At 57.2% G+C, this 14831-nt stretch overlaps 1 protein-coding gene across 1 annotated transcript in view; it reads right to left on the bottom strand.

Moving 5' to 3' along the window:
• PTPRF (protein tyrosine phosphatase receptor type F) overlaps window positions 1-14831 on the bottom strand; it is a 78084-nt gene that overhangs the window by 13405 nt on the left and 49848 nt on the right. The window contains exons 10-19 of the mRNA XM_064281843.1: window positions 13164-13469; window positions 12328-12521; window positions 7641-7758; window positions 6983-7561; window positions 6195-6292; window positions 5761-6014; window positions 5592-5685; window positions 4414-4629; window positions 3863-4017; window positions 1118-1233 (exon numbers count right to left, since the gene is read on the bottom strand). Of these exons, the coding sequence (XP_064137913.1) occupies window positions 1118-1233; window positions 3863-4017; window positions 4414-4629; window positions 5592-5685; window positions 5761-6014; window positions 6195-6292; window positions 6983-7561; window positions 7641-7758; window positions 12328-12521; window positions 13164-13469 (2130 nt within the window). The remainder of the gene's footprint in view (window positions 1-1117; window positions 1234-3862; window positions 4018-4413; window positions 4630-5591; window positions 5686-5760; window positions 6015-6194; window positions 6293-6982; window positions 7562-7640; window positions 7759-12327; window positions 12522-13163; window positions 13470-14831) is intronic.

Raw genomic sequence — 14831 nt, 5'->3', positions numbered from 1 at the left:
GCACAAAAGTAGTTATGGGGCATCATAAAAATGAATGAGCATGGCTCTGTTCCAATAAAACTTTATTTAGAAAAACAGGTGGTAGGCTATTATTTGACTCACAGGCTAGTTTGCCAACCACTGTTTTAAATGATTCTAGCCCCAAGCCTTCAAGTCTTCCAGCTGAGGGCCCAGGCATTCTAGAACAGGCACAAGCTGTTTCTGTTGTGCTCCTGTCTAAATTCCTGACTCACAAAAACTGTGAGAGATCATAAATAATTATTGTTTTAAGCCACTAAGTTCTGGTGTAATTTAACATGCAGCAATAGCTACATCCACAAACTCTCTGTGTGCATGCGTTAGCTCAAGCATTCATTCAGTTGTCTGGGCATTCACTTCACGGGTATTCAGCAAGAACCTACCATGTGCAGAACACAAGGAACAGAGACATGAACAAGACACAGTTCCTGGTGCCACAGAGCTCCAAGACTACAATCGAGGACTCCCAGCCCAGTGTGAGAGGGGCCATGGTGTGAGAAGCAGAGAGGATCTGGGTGCTGAGAGGGCACCCAACCTGCCTGGGGGCTGGGGCTGTCTGGAAGCTTCTCCCAGGAGGAAAGGCCTGTGCTGTCTGCTGGGGGCAGGGGAAGCAATGACCTTTTGTGCCATGTGAGAGTGGGGCTGGGGAAGTAGGGCAGGCACCAAGCCCTGTGCTGGGGTTAGCCTCCAGGAAGGGTCAGATGTAGTAGGCACCCCACCCCACATGTGTCTGCTGGGGCAGTTCCCACTGTAAACTGCCCAAACATCATTCTTTTTCGTGTAGAGGGACCAGGTGCAGGCACAGCTAGTGCCCCCCCCCTCAACCCCCAGTCATGGAGATGTGGGCTCTGTAGGGGTCCTTGGCCTGTACTCAGAGGCCTTGAGCAAACACAAGGTGGGGCTAAGCAGCTACACCTTCCCCAGAGGCTCCAGGGCCCTGGGACACCTGTCCAACTGATATCAGTCCAAAGTGGGTAAATAAATAGAGAAGGGCCAAAAGGAGGAAAAAGAGCAAGAAATGGGGGCTTAAAACCCAGGCCCTCAGTAGAGACTCCAGTGGCCTGGACTGGGAGCCAGCAAGCTGTGGGAGCTGCCCTACCTGGAGTCTGGTAGTTGAGCCTCCGCATCTCCACGGGGTCAGAGGAGTGGGCCAACAAGGAGTCCTTCAGCCCAATGGACTGCTCGTCCTTTGAGGATGGGGAGTGGGTCCTTTTCCTACAGAGACAGAAGGGAGGTTGGTGAGAACCTAAGGTTCAGGCGGAGAAGAGTGATGCATGGAATATCTATCACAGACCGCCCTGTCCATGGCTCTACCCCCCACCCCACCTCACCCTGGGGTCTCGGAGCACGGGGGAGCCAGGGGCAGAGCAGCCTCAACGTGAAAGAACACAGGGGAGGGGTAGGGTGGAGAGACAGCAGGGGTGTGGTGTGGACAAGGGATGGTGTAGCGAGGGAGGAAGGGGATGCAGAGGCTGGGCTCCTTCAGAGAGAAGGCAGATCACTGCTGGGCAGTGGCTGCTGTCCTGGAGGCCACCACAGCAGAGGCGGCAGGAGCCACCAGGAGTAAACATGCAAATGACACATAAAATACACAAACACCACAGGGGTCTGGGCCCCAGCTGTCTGGCCACCAGGGTTTCAGGGTAAATGCCCAGAGCAGCAGGGGAGGGACAGGGAAGGCATCACCCTAGCCGGCAGAGTCCTCCTTCACTGGCCTCAGCTCCTCTGTCTAGAGCAGAGCATCAGAGACAGACCATGAGGCCCAGCTGCTGACAGAAACCGTGGCCCCTTCTGGTCTGCACACGTGTTTGGGGAGAGTGAGCTTGTGCGAATGTGCGTGAGTGTGTACATTAGGCATGCTTCCCCACTGCTCTGCAGTGAGGCTCTTTGCAAATACACACGACAATGTCTCTGCAGCACTGAGGTTAAGTTCTGAGAGAACAGGGAGCTGATGAGGGTCCTGGGGAGCCCAGTTAGCCTGTGTCCTATGGGAAGCATCTGAAGTCTGCATTATGCCTGTGCAACCGAGAAGGAACATTGCCTATGGGGAGCACAGAGTCAAACTGGAGAGACCAGTGAGGACTTGGTCCCAACCTGGGATCCAGCTGCACTGTCTGGACCATTTGCTGCTTAAAACCATAGGCCAGGCTTCCGATAAAAGCGCCATCCCTCCCCGTAGAGTGCCCATAATGTGCAGAGGGAGAAGTGAAGCGGGGGGACGTGTGATGAGAGAAGGAATGACTCCTACCTTTCTTGTTTACTAGGTCCCGAAAGACAAGCAAGGACAGAAGAAAGGAACGGTCATTGTTTCCACCAAACGCTCAGGCCCTCTCATGACGTGGGGACATTGAGGACCCATATATGGTACCAAATGACATTCACAGGGAGAGGGGGTTCACCTCCCCTAGACACCAAGATCCAGAGGGAACTGGGAAGGAAGATTGAGTGTGTGGGACATTCCTCAGGGCCCCACTCACAGGCCTTCATGCCTGGGCCCAGGGAGAACCCTTCCCTAGGAGGAGGGAGCTAACTTTTCAGAAAAGAGGCACTAGGTTCAGGGCAGGGACTGGAGAGTGCTGGGGCACAGGATACAGGAATTCATACGTGGAGATGCACTCAGACAAACAAACCAACACACATCCATCTTACAAGTGTCCACTAGCATGTCTGGGAGCTCAGCCTCATGCTGGGGGCTGGAGACAGCAGATTCCTACACAGAACCCGAGATGTTTCTGTGAAGCGTCCCAGGGGCAGACGGAGGACAGGATGGGGAGGGTGTGGGCTGGTGAAAGCCTCGTGGGGCATCAGAAACTGGAGCTTAGTCTTGAAGGATGAGATGGCAGATACCAGGTGGGCAGGGACAGGGTGAGCTACAGAGCTGGAGGGTATAGCCTGAACTCCCGGAAACTACATGTAGTGCAGTGTGGTGACGCTGGGTGGTGGCAGGGCCACACTGCCCAGGCCCTTGATGGCTGAAGAGATCAAGCTGTATCTTGGGAGCCACCAAAAGGTTTAGCTGAGAGTGCCAAGGTTAAATCTTCTGAAAATACCTTTCAGGCTGGGAGGTGGATGGATAGACTCCAAGGGCAGGTCGCTTCAGCTACCCGAGAGAGAAGACAGACTTAATGCAGCCAGGTCCCCAGCTATGCCCTGCATAGGCATGACCTTGTGGGGAGCGTATTTCAGTAACAGTTAGCCTAGGACTCACAGAAGACTGGATGTAGAGGGAGAGGGAGGGGGAAGGGAAGGGTGACACTGAGATTTCCGGTTGGTTACTTGGCGGATGGGGTCCCATCCACTGTGAGGACGAGTGGGGAGAGCAGGGCTGCGGGGAGGGTGATGGTTCAGCGTTAAAGACACATGGAGTCTGAGGCAACTGTTGTCACAGCAGGTGCTCAGTGAACATCAGCTAAGTGAGTGTCTGTGGGCAGGTGGGTAGGGCTGCATCTGGACCTCCGTGGGAGTCATCTAGGAATGGCGGCAGAGTAAGGTGCTTAAGGTAGGAGACCAGGGGATGGTGTCTTAGAGCTGAAGAGGAAGACAGACACACTCACATCCACTGAAACACAGACAGACACGCCCAGGACATGCATGGAACAGCCCTCCGTGAAGCTCCTCCACACATCCAGGTGAGCACACACAGAGGGTGTCCCACCCAAACAGACGCGTGTGTGCGGGCACAGGTACACAAACACACGTGCATGTGCATACACTGCTTCTGCTCCTCCTGGCTTCCCACTGCACCTGGGGCCGGGCCAGGCCAGTGTGGCCGCCTCTTCTCTGCATGCACTGTGCCCAGGGAGGGGCAGGTGGCGTTCCAGGGAGCCCTGGGCACATGACTCACCTCTTGAACAGGAGAATGGCGATGACGATGAGGATGATGAGGATGACCGCCAGGACTGGGCCTGTCACCCACAGCATCTCGGGCTCCTCCTGCTGCTGGGCTGGTGTCACCTGGACCACGATCTCATCCGAGTAGGGGCTGGAGGCATAGCGCTTCTGTGGCCCAGCGGAGGAACAGTGTGGGCTGCGAGCTCAGTGTGAGAACTCCCCTTCCCCCTGCCTTCCAACCTGGGAAATACCTCTGCGACAGGGTGATGCCTAGTCTCCTGGATCCTAAGAAACTAACCTGCACCTGGTCAGTTGGTCTGGGTCCCAGGAGCTAGATTAGGACTGGCCTCCTGGGTCCTGGGGTTTTGGGATCCTTAGTGCAAGTCTGGGATCTCTGGGGCTGACCCGGGCCTGGGGTCTCAGAATGTTTGAGACTGGCCTAGGTGTGGGGTCAGGCCTGGAACCTTGAAGTTGCTGGACTAACTGGACCTAGAGCATCAGGTCCCTGTGCTGATCTGGGCCTGGGGTCTTAGGGTGCTGACCACCAAGCCAGCTCAGGCAGACCTGGTCCACGGGCTCCTTCAGGGAGGCGAGCACAAAGCACTGATAGCTCAGATCTGGAGACAGGGGCCGGTTGTAGAAGCCTCGGTAGCTTTTCTTGTCCCCCAGGGTGAAGGTCTCAGGGAGCACGTCAACCTGAGCGGCCACATATGGCTTCAGTTGCTCTGCCTGCCTCCGCCGCCGCCGCTCCCCACCGCCCTGCTCAATGGCCTCCAGAAGCTGCAGAGCAGAGCACAGGAGTCAGTGCTGGCCTCCAGGGCCCGTGGTCTGGGACATCAGCTTTCTGAGCCAAGATGCACGGAAGCTCACCTTCCATGTAAGGGGCCAAGCCTAGCCCAGCCCACTGCCCTTGCAGAATAACGCTGAACACCGGAAATACAATGCACAACTTCCTGCCAGCCCAGTAAGAAGCCCTGTGGGTAATCTGGGCTCACCCTAACTAGAGAGAGCTTGTCCACACTGGTTGTGAGAAAAGAACAGAAGGATTTCAAATGTTTAGGAGACAAACAAATCTGTCTTGGAAGAAGTACAGCCAGAATGCTCCTTAGAAGCAAGGTTTGCGAGACTTTGTCGCACATGCTTTGGATATGTTATCAGGAGAAATCAGTCCCTGCAGAAGGACATCATGCTTGGTAAAAAGGGGAAGGCCCTTAACAAAATGGACTGACACAGTGGCTGCAACAATGGACTCAAGCATAACAATGATCACGAGGATGGTGCAGGACCGGGCAGTGTTTTGTTCTCCCGTACAAAGGGTTGCTCTGAGTTGGAACTGACTCCATGGTACCTAACAACAACTACAACAACAAGGGACTTCAAGGCTGTCAGGCTTCCTCACTGGAGCCCCTTCATGGCCTTTAGATCAAGGACTCTCTAAAGTCTGTGGGGCTAGGAATTCTCTAGGCCTGCAGACTCCTCCGCTACTTCCCACCCAGGGGAATCTCGGCAGGCACCTCCAGGGGGTTCTCCCTAAGCCTTCAAGGAATTCTCTGAAAATTCCCAGGGGGTTCTCTGCCAATCCTCTCATTGGGGCTACCTTGGAATCCCTCTCCCCAGAGAGGGGGCAGGCTGCCAGCCAGAGCAGCCAAGAGAGTAACTTCAAGTATGAGCATGTATTTTGGGGTAGTCACAAGGGCCAGTCACTGCAACGAGGCTGAGTGCCCTGTCCCCTCCCTGGGCACCTCGTCCAGCTCCAGCTCCTCAGGTGTATTCCACCGCGGCGCCAGCATGCTCCCGCCCACACGGTCGATGGGCACCACCACGATGTAGAACCACCTGGGCGAGGTAGAGGAGGAATTAGGACCACCACCACCCAGCCCTGCCCCCTGCCCGGTGGCCAAATCTACACACCTGACTAGTGAGGGCTCCTGCACGAGGGGCATGGAGAGGGTGAAGCGGCCGTCCTCTACGTAGGCAGAAGCAGGCAGTGGCTTGTGCGGCAGGAGGTCGGGGGCCGTGCGGATGGACACGAGGTGCTGCAGGCCCCCCGCACTGCTGCCACGGTTCATCAGCACAAACGAGTACTCTGTGTTCGGCTGCAGGTCTGCGATCAGCTTCCGCATCAAGTGCCCATCCACCTCCACACTCTGCCCGTTGTAAAGAATCTACAGATGGCAGGGTGGGGGAGACAGGGCAGTAAGGCTCCCCACCACATACACACATACACAAACACCCCCTAACTAGGATCCTGCCTCAAACACTCACTCACACGGGTTGCGGGTGGAATGACAGCACACAGTAGGCCATGTGTGTGCTGGGCTCTGCTGGCAGTGGCCCTTACCCACCTTGAAGGGTACAGCAGACTTGTAAGAGTCAGGGATCTCCCAGCTGAGCAGTACAGATGTCTTCATTGCAGCTGCCACTCGGAAGTTCTTGGCAAACACTGTGGAGGCATAAGGAGGGAGTCAGCTCTGGCTGCGTAGCTGAACAGGCCGGAAGGGTTCCCTGCCAGGATGAGACACTGGTTGGTGGGCGGGGGGTTTGGAATGGCTGCAGAGTACCAAGTACCCCCACTCCCAGCCAGTTTCAAATCTCAGTTCAACTCCCAGCCCAAGCTCTTCCACATAGTGAGCAGTGGACAGAGACGGTGATGCTGCTGCAGGATCCACAGTTGGACCTCCTGCAGTGCTCGGGCACAGCTCCAGTGCACGGACACCAGGTCAGAGTCACCAGAGGAGAATGGACTACGGTCGTGAGAAGATGTGGACCCCACACCAGAGGATGGTAGAGCTCATTCACCAGAGGTCAGTGGGTCATGGCCCCAAGGGGCCAGTAGGTTACACACCAACGATGGTGATGCAGTCAAAAGAGATCAGTGGGTCACGGTCACGAGAGACTGGAGGGTCACGTAGCACAGGTCAGTAGGTCAAGGACAGCAGAAATCAGGGATCACAAACCCGAGAACATGGTGCTCGCTTACTAGAGGTTAGTGGGTCATAGTCATGAGAGATTGGAGGGTCACACACCAGAGGCTGGTGGATCATAGTCGCCAGAGGTCAGTGGGTCAAGGACAGCAGAGGTCCCCAGGTGCAGCCACGCATGGGCTGGCACTGATATGCCCCGCAGCACACACCTTGCTCCACAGGCATGGTCCGGGACTGGATGCTGGGGCTGAGTGGGCCAGCGCCTTTGCTGGTACGTGCGCGGACCTTGATGTCATAAGTGGTGTCCGGCTTGAGGCCGGAGAGTGTAAGGCGGGTGTCAGAGGTGATATTCTGCAGCTCCTGCTGGCTGTTGATGTCACGGTACACCACAGTGTAGTTGACGATGCGCCCATTCCTCTCTGCCAGCACTGGCGGGTCCCAGGCCAGGTCCGTGGTTGATGTGGTTAGCCCGATCACGTGCAGGTTTTGGGGAAAGCCACTGGGCACATCCTCAGGGGTCATGATCTCCTTCTCGAACTCCTCGCCTGGGCCAGCCCGGTTCTTTGCAGCCAGCCGGAAGATGTAGGTGGCACCCTTGTGCAGGCCAGTGACCGTAAAGTGCTGGTCATCCTTGCCGAAGTCTATGGTGGTGGGTCGGGCTTCATCCGCCCGGCGGTACTGCAGCCGGTAGCCCAGCAGCTCGCCAGGCAGTTCTTTGGGTGGGTGCCACTGAAGCAGTGCGGTGTTCATGGCCGTGGTGCTGACCATCATGGTGGGCCGGCCTGGGACTAAACAACCACGCACGGGGCTCTGGCGCTGCCCTCCTCACAGCCCCCCACCCTGCTCTATCCCTGACCCCTCACTCACCTGCCCCTGTTGTCGTAACGATTTTGGGCTTGCTGCGGGCACCATCCCCCTTGGTGGTGTAGGCGGCTACAGTAATGGAATAGGTGGTCTCTGGGGTCAGGCTGCTGATGGTGGTTTCCTGTGAGGGAGGAGGAAGGGCCTGTTCCCATCACAGGAGAGCATGTGGAGACCATGTCTGCCACCTTGGACCCTAGCCTCAGGGAGCCCCCAGGGCACGTGTGGCAAGAGGTCCTGGGGGCGGGGGGGCTGTGCCACACTGGATTCTGTTAGAGGCAGGGCAGGTGGGTGGGATGTATACCCAGGAGGACTCGCCTGTCCCAGGAGCCCTGTGCCTGGGGCAGGCAGTTCATTCTTCCTTTCAGGCAAGAACAAAGGGCTACAGTTTCTTTCACTCCATTGTGTTGCGAATGCTACCTCCTGAGGATGCACACAGCCCCTTGTGTGGCCCTTGGCACACACATGCAGACATGGGCCACAGGTCCTCCGGTGTAAGCAGGTGTCAGGCCACTGGCGCGTGCGCGCACACACACACACAGACACAGACACACACACGGAGAAAGGTGGAGGGAGCCAAGGTACCACCCTGGAGGACCAGGCCTGCCCCTACCTGACCCCACCCAGGACGCCGACTCAAGAGAACACCTTAGTCCCTGAAATATCAGTTTTCTCATTTGAACACAGGCTTGAGTTTACCTACTGAGTAGGGAAGAGAGACAGGGAGGAGAGACAAGGAGAACAAGGAGCCCCCCACACCTGGAAATGGACTGGCCCATCGGTTCCTAGTGATGCTAGGTAGACAGTCAGGGCAGTGTCCTCCTGCCTTGGCAGGACCTGCCCATAAACCTACCTATAGCAAAGGCATCACTTCCGGACATGCGGAAAAACACCACAGCAGGCCAAGCCACGCCCGCCACACAGAGGGAAAAGTAGGAAGCAGGGAGGGAGACCACCGTGCAGTGGGACCAGAGCTGTCACCACCAACCCTGTTGTCCCTCCAGCTCTGAGCCTTAGGTGGGGCCCCTGCTGCCACCACCAGCCCCTCGTAGGCCCCTGCCTGCCCCAGCTGGAGGGTCTCCCAGGGCTGGGGCTCCAGAACACACCAACGCCGGAACCCAGCTCCCTAAACTCCCCTCCCAGCCTGGGCCCAGACGCAGGTTATTTTTCACTCCAGGGATCAATAAGTCTTAACGATCAGGATCGGATTTAGCTCCATCCCTGTCTGGCCCGAGCAGAGGCCGAGCCCTGGTCGATCATGAACATTGGCCTCAAATTGTTGCTCGACAGGCGAGAAGGAAGGATTAGACGCAATGCCAATCATTGCTCAGCTCGGTGCTTGCGTCTAAATGCCAATTTTCTCCAGATGTGGCTGGTGCCCTGCAGACCTTGGCAGCTTGGGCTGGGAGGAAAGGCAGGAGAGGGGGAGTGTCCCAAGAGCCCAGCCTGACCCAAGTCTTGCCCGCGCTCGCACACCTGCTACTTACATAGTCCTCGGACTCCTCTGGCCGCCACTGACCGCGGAGAAGGAGAGAAAGGGAGACAGGATGAAGGACTCGGTCTGGCCCGGAGGGGGCTTGGCCCGGGGAGGACAGATGGAGGGCTTGGCCTCTGAAGTGCCCATGGGCATAGCACCCAGCCCATTCCCCATCCTCAGATCCCAGCCCCTGCCTCACTGAGCACCAACTATATGTGCCACGGCCAAGGGGAGGGGGAAATCTGAGGGCAGGCACTCATGCCAACGGTCAGAGGGGAGAAGGTTCGCTGAAACTAGGGGATCAGAAAGCGCCACATGGAGGTGCCTCAAGGGAGAGGAGGACAGACCTGGGGATGGGTTTGACAGCTCAGGTAGGGGGAAGGGAAGACCCACCAGGGATGATGAAGTGATCACAAGTCTTGTTTACCTGGGACAGTCCTGGCCTACACCTGTTATCATGGTATGATTATTCACTTTCAAAAGGATCCCAGTTGGGACAATAATTTATATAGTCACCCTAAGCATAAGAACATCCCAGAAACAGTAAAAACTGTATCGTGGCTGGGGTGGCCCAAGGGGCCACCTGGCCAGGAAGAGTATAAAGGCCTCGAATGCCAAGCTCAGAGCCGGGGCCTTGTCACAAAGACACAGGGATCCACTTAGACCTCTGTCCCCTCCTTGGGATGCCTGAGAATCAAGACAGGAGAGCAGCTTTCAGGGTTGTTTCTTATAAGTTCTCCTTTGGGCCATTGGTTCATGCAGGGATATTAGTCAGACAGGTGGAGGGAATGAGGTCTCCACACAGGGCCCTGTGGCACTGGGTGGCTGGGAACTGGTCAGTGTCAAGCACAGCACAGGGAAGTGGTCCAAGACATCTTTAGGCTAGAGGTACCAGGAACTCCTGTGGCCAGACCACCCTGACAGTGCTGTCCACTGGTCTAGCCTCTGTCCACACAGCCTCAGTCCCTCCCATTTGGGAAGCTCTGTTCAAAGACCTTGGAAGGAGCATGGAACAGAATGTGGGGAGGCCATCAACAGGCCCCCTGTGGCTGCAGCCACTTTCTAGGGTGTGCGTGGGCCCATCTCTGCTCCAGCTTCCTTGCCTGAGGGGTGACAGAGGATGCCCAAGCCAGGCTGGGCATGGAGGCTTTCTCATGTGGTACCTCTCCTAGGCCGAGGCAGAGCCAGGGAGAAGAAGGGGCAGACAGTAAAACCAAATGGAGGGGGAGAAACAAGGAAGGGGCCAGAGGGGTGGCAAGGGAAGGCAGAAAGGACAGAAAAGAGAATGAGAGATGAAAACACAGCCATTGAGAGGAAAAGACAGAAACAGAGAAAGAAAAACCAGAGACACAGGAAAGGGATAAAAGGAGTCAGACAGGGATACTGGCGTCAGAGACCATGAAAAACAGACACGAACCTAAGAGGGACACAAAGGAAAGAGAGAGGTCTGGCTCTACCCTGGCCCCTGGCGAGGGGTAGGAGATGGAACGACAGGCCACATGGCTCTTTCAGAACTGATGGAGCCCTGGGCTGAGCAGATGGTGCTGCTGGGTGAAGGAACAGACTGTAGGTGTCCTTGACAGGGCAACTCAGGGGACAGCTGGGCCTACTGGGTTAGAGCAGAATGACCCAGTTCCAAGGGACCACAAGGGCAGGCTTACCATCTTCAGTTAGCTTCCCTGGAGCTTAAGCACATGGGATGTCCGAGGCTGAGGGCAGAGTCCTTGAGCCTGTGGCCTAGCACCTTCTAAACCACATGGGACCAGAAGGGGGCACCCAAAATGGCTTTTCTGGAACCCTACTGGCCATAGCTGCAGCCACTAGCCGCCTAGGATGGGAGGGGCTGGAGGAAGCCCATTCCCGGGATGCTTCTGGGTAGGTGTGTCTGCTGAGGCTCCAGGAGGAGCCCTTAACCTACCCCAGGAATGCAGGCGGGTCTGCACACCCACCTCCTCCACCCCCTTGTCCTCTCAGCACTGAGCAGACCAAGAAGAGGAAGAGGGCACCCTCTGGGCAGAAAGGAATTTTGCTTTTGAAGGCTGAGGCCAGCCAGGGGCATGAAGGCCTGTCTGCCTATCTGTGTGGGTGTGTCCACTCCTAAGCACAACATGCAGAACACCAGGTATGTGTTTGTACCTCTACCCAGCCCAGGAAGGGGTGAAAGGCTGGAAAGGGAGGGTACGGGGGTTCTGGAAGGAGTCTGGGCCCACCCCCCCAGGGTGGTTCAGTGCTGGGCCCTGTGTCCTGCAAGGCCATGATTCTGGATGGGGGAACCCTGAGCCAGGTTTTATGATTTTCAGCAGAGTGTTTTGGGAGAGAACTCATGACAGTAATTACAGCCCTCTCCCAGGAGTCCAGGGACTTCTCATCCAAGCTCTGCCACTCACTCACTTGTGGGTAATTCTGAACAACTTATATAACCTCTCAACGTCCCAGGTTCTTCATCTGAATGGCAAACCAGTGCACAGAATAGCCTAACCTCCTGGGCAATATTACCATCCCCAGGAGGACAGAAGCACAGAGGGAAGTATGAGGCTGGCTGGCAGACTCAGCCCTTGACAGTAAACATCAGGGCTGAGCCATCCTTTCAGGGCCAGGACAGAGCAGCATCCCAACTTGGCCATTTGCTGAGCTCAGCAAGGGCCAACAGCCATGGAGGGTGAGCAGACAGACCAGGAGTGCTCTCCTGCTCTCTGGATGTGGGGGTTGGGATACCCTGCCCTTAACTGTTTAGGAAGAGACCACATCTCCAAAGCCCACCTTCCCGTGACAGTGAACATGCTTCCTGCAAGCCACAAGGGGGGACATGGGGCGGGGGCCTGAAGTCTGCGCAGAGGGTGGCGATGGAGGCCTGGGTCTGAGGGAACAGGTCTCATTGATGTGCTGGTGGCTGAGCCACAGAGATGACACAGGCTGGGACTGTCACCAGGGCAGATGCGGCTGCGAGGGCCTAGGCTGGCACAGCTCGAACACGCCCAAAGCAGAAAGGGGCGTCTCCTGAAACCTGGTCCTAACCTCCTGACCTCGGTGCCTCCCAGCCCTGACACAGTGAGGCCTCTCTGGTGTCATGATGAAGGAAAGGCAGCCATAAGTGCCTCTGAGGGCAGGCAGGGTGGGAAGAGCCATCTGGGCATTAAAGAGGAGGTGGTGCATGCTGGTCTCCACCCACCCTTCCCCACGGCCTCCTTTCTGCCCCACCACTCCCCAGTGACACACCTGGGCCTCAGCCAGCATGACGTCCTGGATGACGGGTGGGCCGCGGGGCTCGCCATTCTCTAGCCGCACATAGGTGACCTGGTAGCCGCGGATCTGGCCATGCTGCTTGCTAGGGACAGGCAGCTTCCAGGAGACGCGTACAGCAGTGGAGTTCAGTGGCTCCACCTCCACCTTCCGTGGTGGCCCACTGGGCACTAGGGGCCAGAGAGAGAATGAAGTCAGGACTGGTGGTATTGATCCTGGCTCGGGCGGGCACAGCAAACTCCAGGGCCTTGCCTCTGTTCCCCTCCCCCCAGGAAAGCAATGGACGTAGTTTCTTAGACTATCCCTGGTGAGGAACTGGCAGGCTACCTCTGCCTGCCAGGAGGAAGAGCCCGGCACTGGCCCCGCTAAGCCCCTGGCCCAGGCTACCTCACTGGTGGGAGGGCAGAGGTGGGGAAACAGGTGGAGATGGAGCACCAGGCCTCTGACCACCCCGAAGTCAGCACAACCGCTCCTGTTTCCTCCTGGGCCCCTGTATCACGCCAACGCCTAGCTAAGGTGCTCTTTTTAGAGTCTGTTGCACCAATCTTCTAGCCTTGACCCTCAAATCTTAGCTGGGCTGCTTCTCTCCTTAGCTTCTGAAGGCTCCAGCTCTCTTGGAGACAGCCCAAGAGGGGAATTTAAGCATAAGTCGTCCCATAAGCCACATCTCCCCAGTTTGGGCAGTTAAGCCCACACCGGAAAGATCAGCCTGCCTGGGTATGTAGAGAGGCAAAGGCCCCGGGGTGGGAGATGGGTGGTGGCTGAGGCTGGGTGCCGCCCTCCCCTGCCCCTCCTCTGGTGCCACTGCCTACCGTCCTCATCGGTGCGCACCAGCACCGGGGTGCTCTCGGGGCCGGGGCCCACGTCTGTGTGTGCCCGCACCCACACCCGGTACTCCGTCCACTTCTCCAGGCCCACCAGGTCCCAGCTGGAGTGCTCGCGGCTGATGCCATCCACCACATGCCGCCCGCGGTCCTCGCCGTCCACTGCCTCGTAGGCCACGGAGTACTGGGTGATAACGCCGTTGCGACTGTCGGCTGGCGGCGGGACCCAACTTACCCGGACGGTGGTGGAGCCCGCACTCACACAGGTCACCTTCTGGGGAGGGGCGGAGGGGGCTGGGGAAGACAAATGGGAGGAAGCAGGCAGATGGAGGGTGGGGATCACTGACATGGCGACTGAGTCACAGTGGGCTGGAGACTCATTCAGGCAGGCTACTCCCTGAGTGCTGCAATGGCCATCCCAGGGCCCCTCTGGGCAGGCTGCCTCCACTGACACGGTGACAGCCTGGCTCCCTCTGAACCACAAGCTCTCCACACACACACACACACAGACACACACACACAACCACACATGGGGTCTCCCATATGCACATATGGCGTCTGTCACACGGTGCTCTAACACGCAGTGTTCTCTCTCACACACACAAGGCTTCTCCCACAAAAACCATACACAGTACTGGATACACACAAGCATGTGACCGTTCCATCCCACCCCCCTTACCACATACAAAGAAGCTCTCTGCACCTGCTGTGCCCACAGCTCCTCTCTTCTGAGGAAAAGTGGCCCCAACAGCTCTTCTGGTGTGAGGCTGCCTTGGCCTGTGCCTGCCTGGACAGGGTGTCTATGCGTGGGCCACAGGTAACGCATAGACACCAATGGCCAATGGCTCCTGGGGCCCCCAAGCTTAGACTCAAATTTATACATCCAAACTCATCAAGCTGCCTAGCAGAAAAAATCCCCAAGGTCTGGAGAAAAAGTGCCCAACAGAGGTAGTCACTCCATGGGTACACTGGGGGTTAAGAGGCAAGCCCTGTGCCCTCTCCATTCCCCAGTGACAGTTCCAGACCCTGTTCCCAATGAGGACTCTGCTTCCAATGTGTGGGCTTCCTCTCCATAGCAAGTTCTGCCACCGCCCCTGCCCAGGTGGCTTGGGTAACCCCCTTGACTCATCTCCATGGCTTCATCCTCCACTGCACAGGCTGTGTCATACCCTGGACACTGCCACTGCTGGGAACGGCCCTGCCTCCAACACCGCAGCCTCCAACATTCCCTCACAGACCCTCATCTAGCCGCAGCTCAGCTGCTCAAGGCACCGCACCCACTCTCACCCATCAGAACCTCCGTCCTCCAACCCCGCTGCCCTTACCACCCTCGATACTCAGCTCAGGCTCCAAGGTCCCTCGCTGCACCGTTTTAGCAATATCCCAAGCCCCCGCCCCCTTTATCTTTCCATGCTCCTGCCTGGCATAAACCAAGCCCTGAATGAATCTGAGTCTCCGCCCTCTTCAAGGCAGCCCGGGGCGGCTGGAAGAAAGCCGCCTGCCAAGTAGGCGGGGTGTCCTAAGGACACATCACCAAGAGCCTCAGCCTGGCCCTCCGTGCTGCCTGTCTCTGTTCTCTGCCCAGCTCACTCTCCCACTCTGCACAGTATACTTGAAACCTCCTCCATGCTCTTCAAACCTCCAGCTCCCTTCGCC

The sequence above is a fragment of the Loxodonta africana genome, chromosome 3, assembly GCF_030014295.1.
Source record: "Loxodonta africana isolate mLoxAfr1 chromosome 3, mLoxAfr1.hap2, whole genome shotgun sequence".
NCBI classification, from domain to species: domain Eukaryota; kingdom Metazoa; phylum Chordata; class Mammalia; order Proboscidea; family Elephantidae; genus Loxodonta; species Loxodonta africana.
This window is presented reverse-complemented; position numbering and strand designations above follow the sequence as displayed.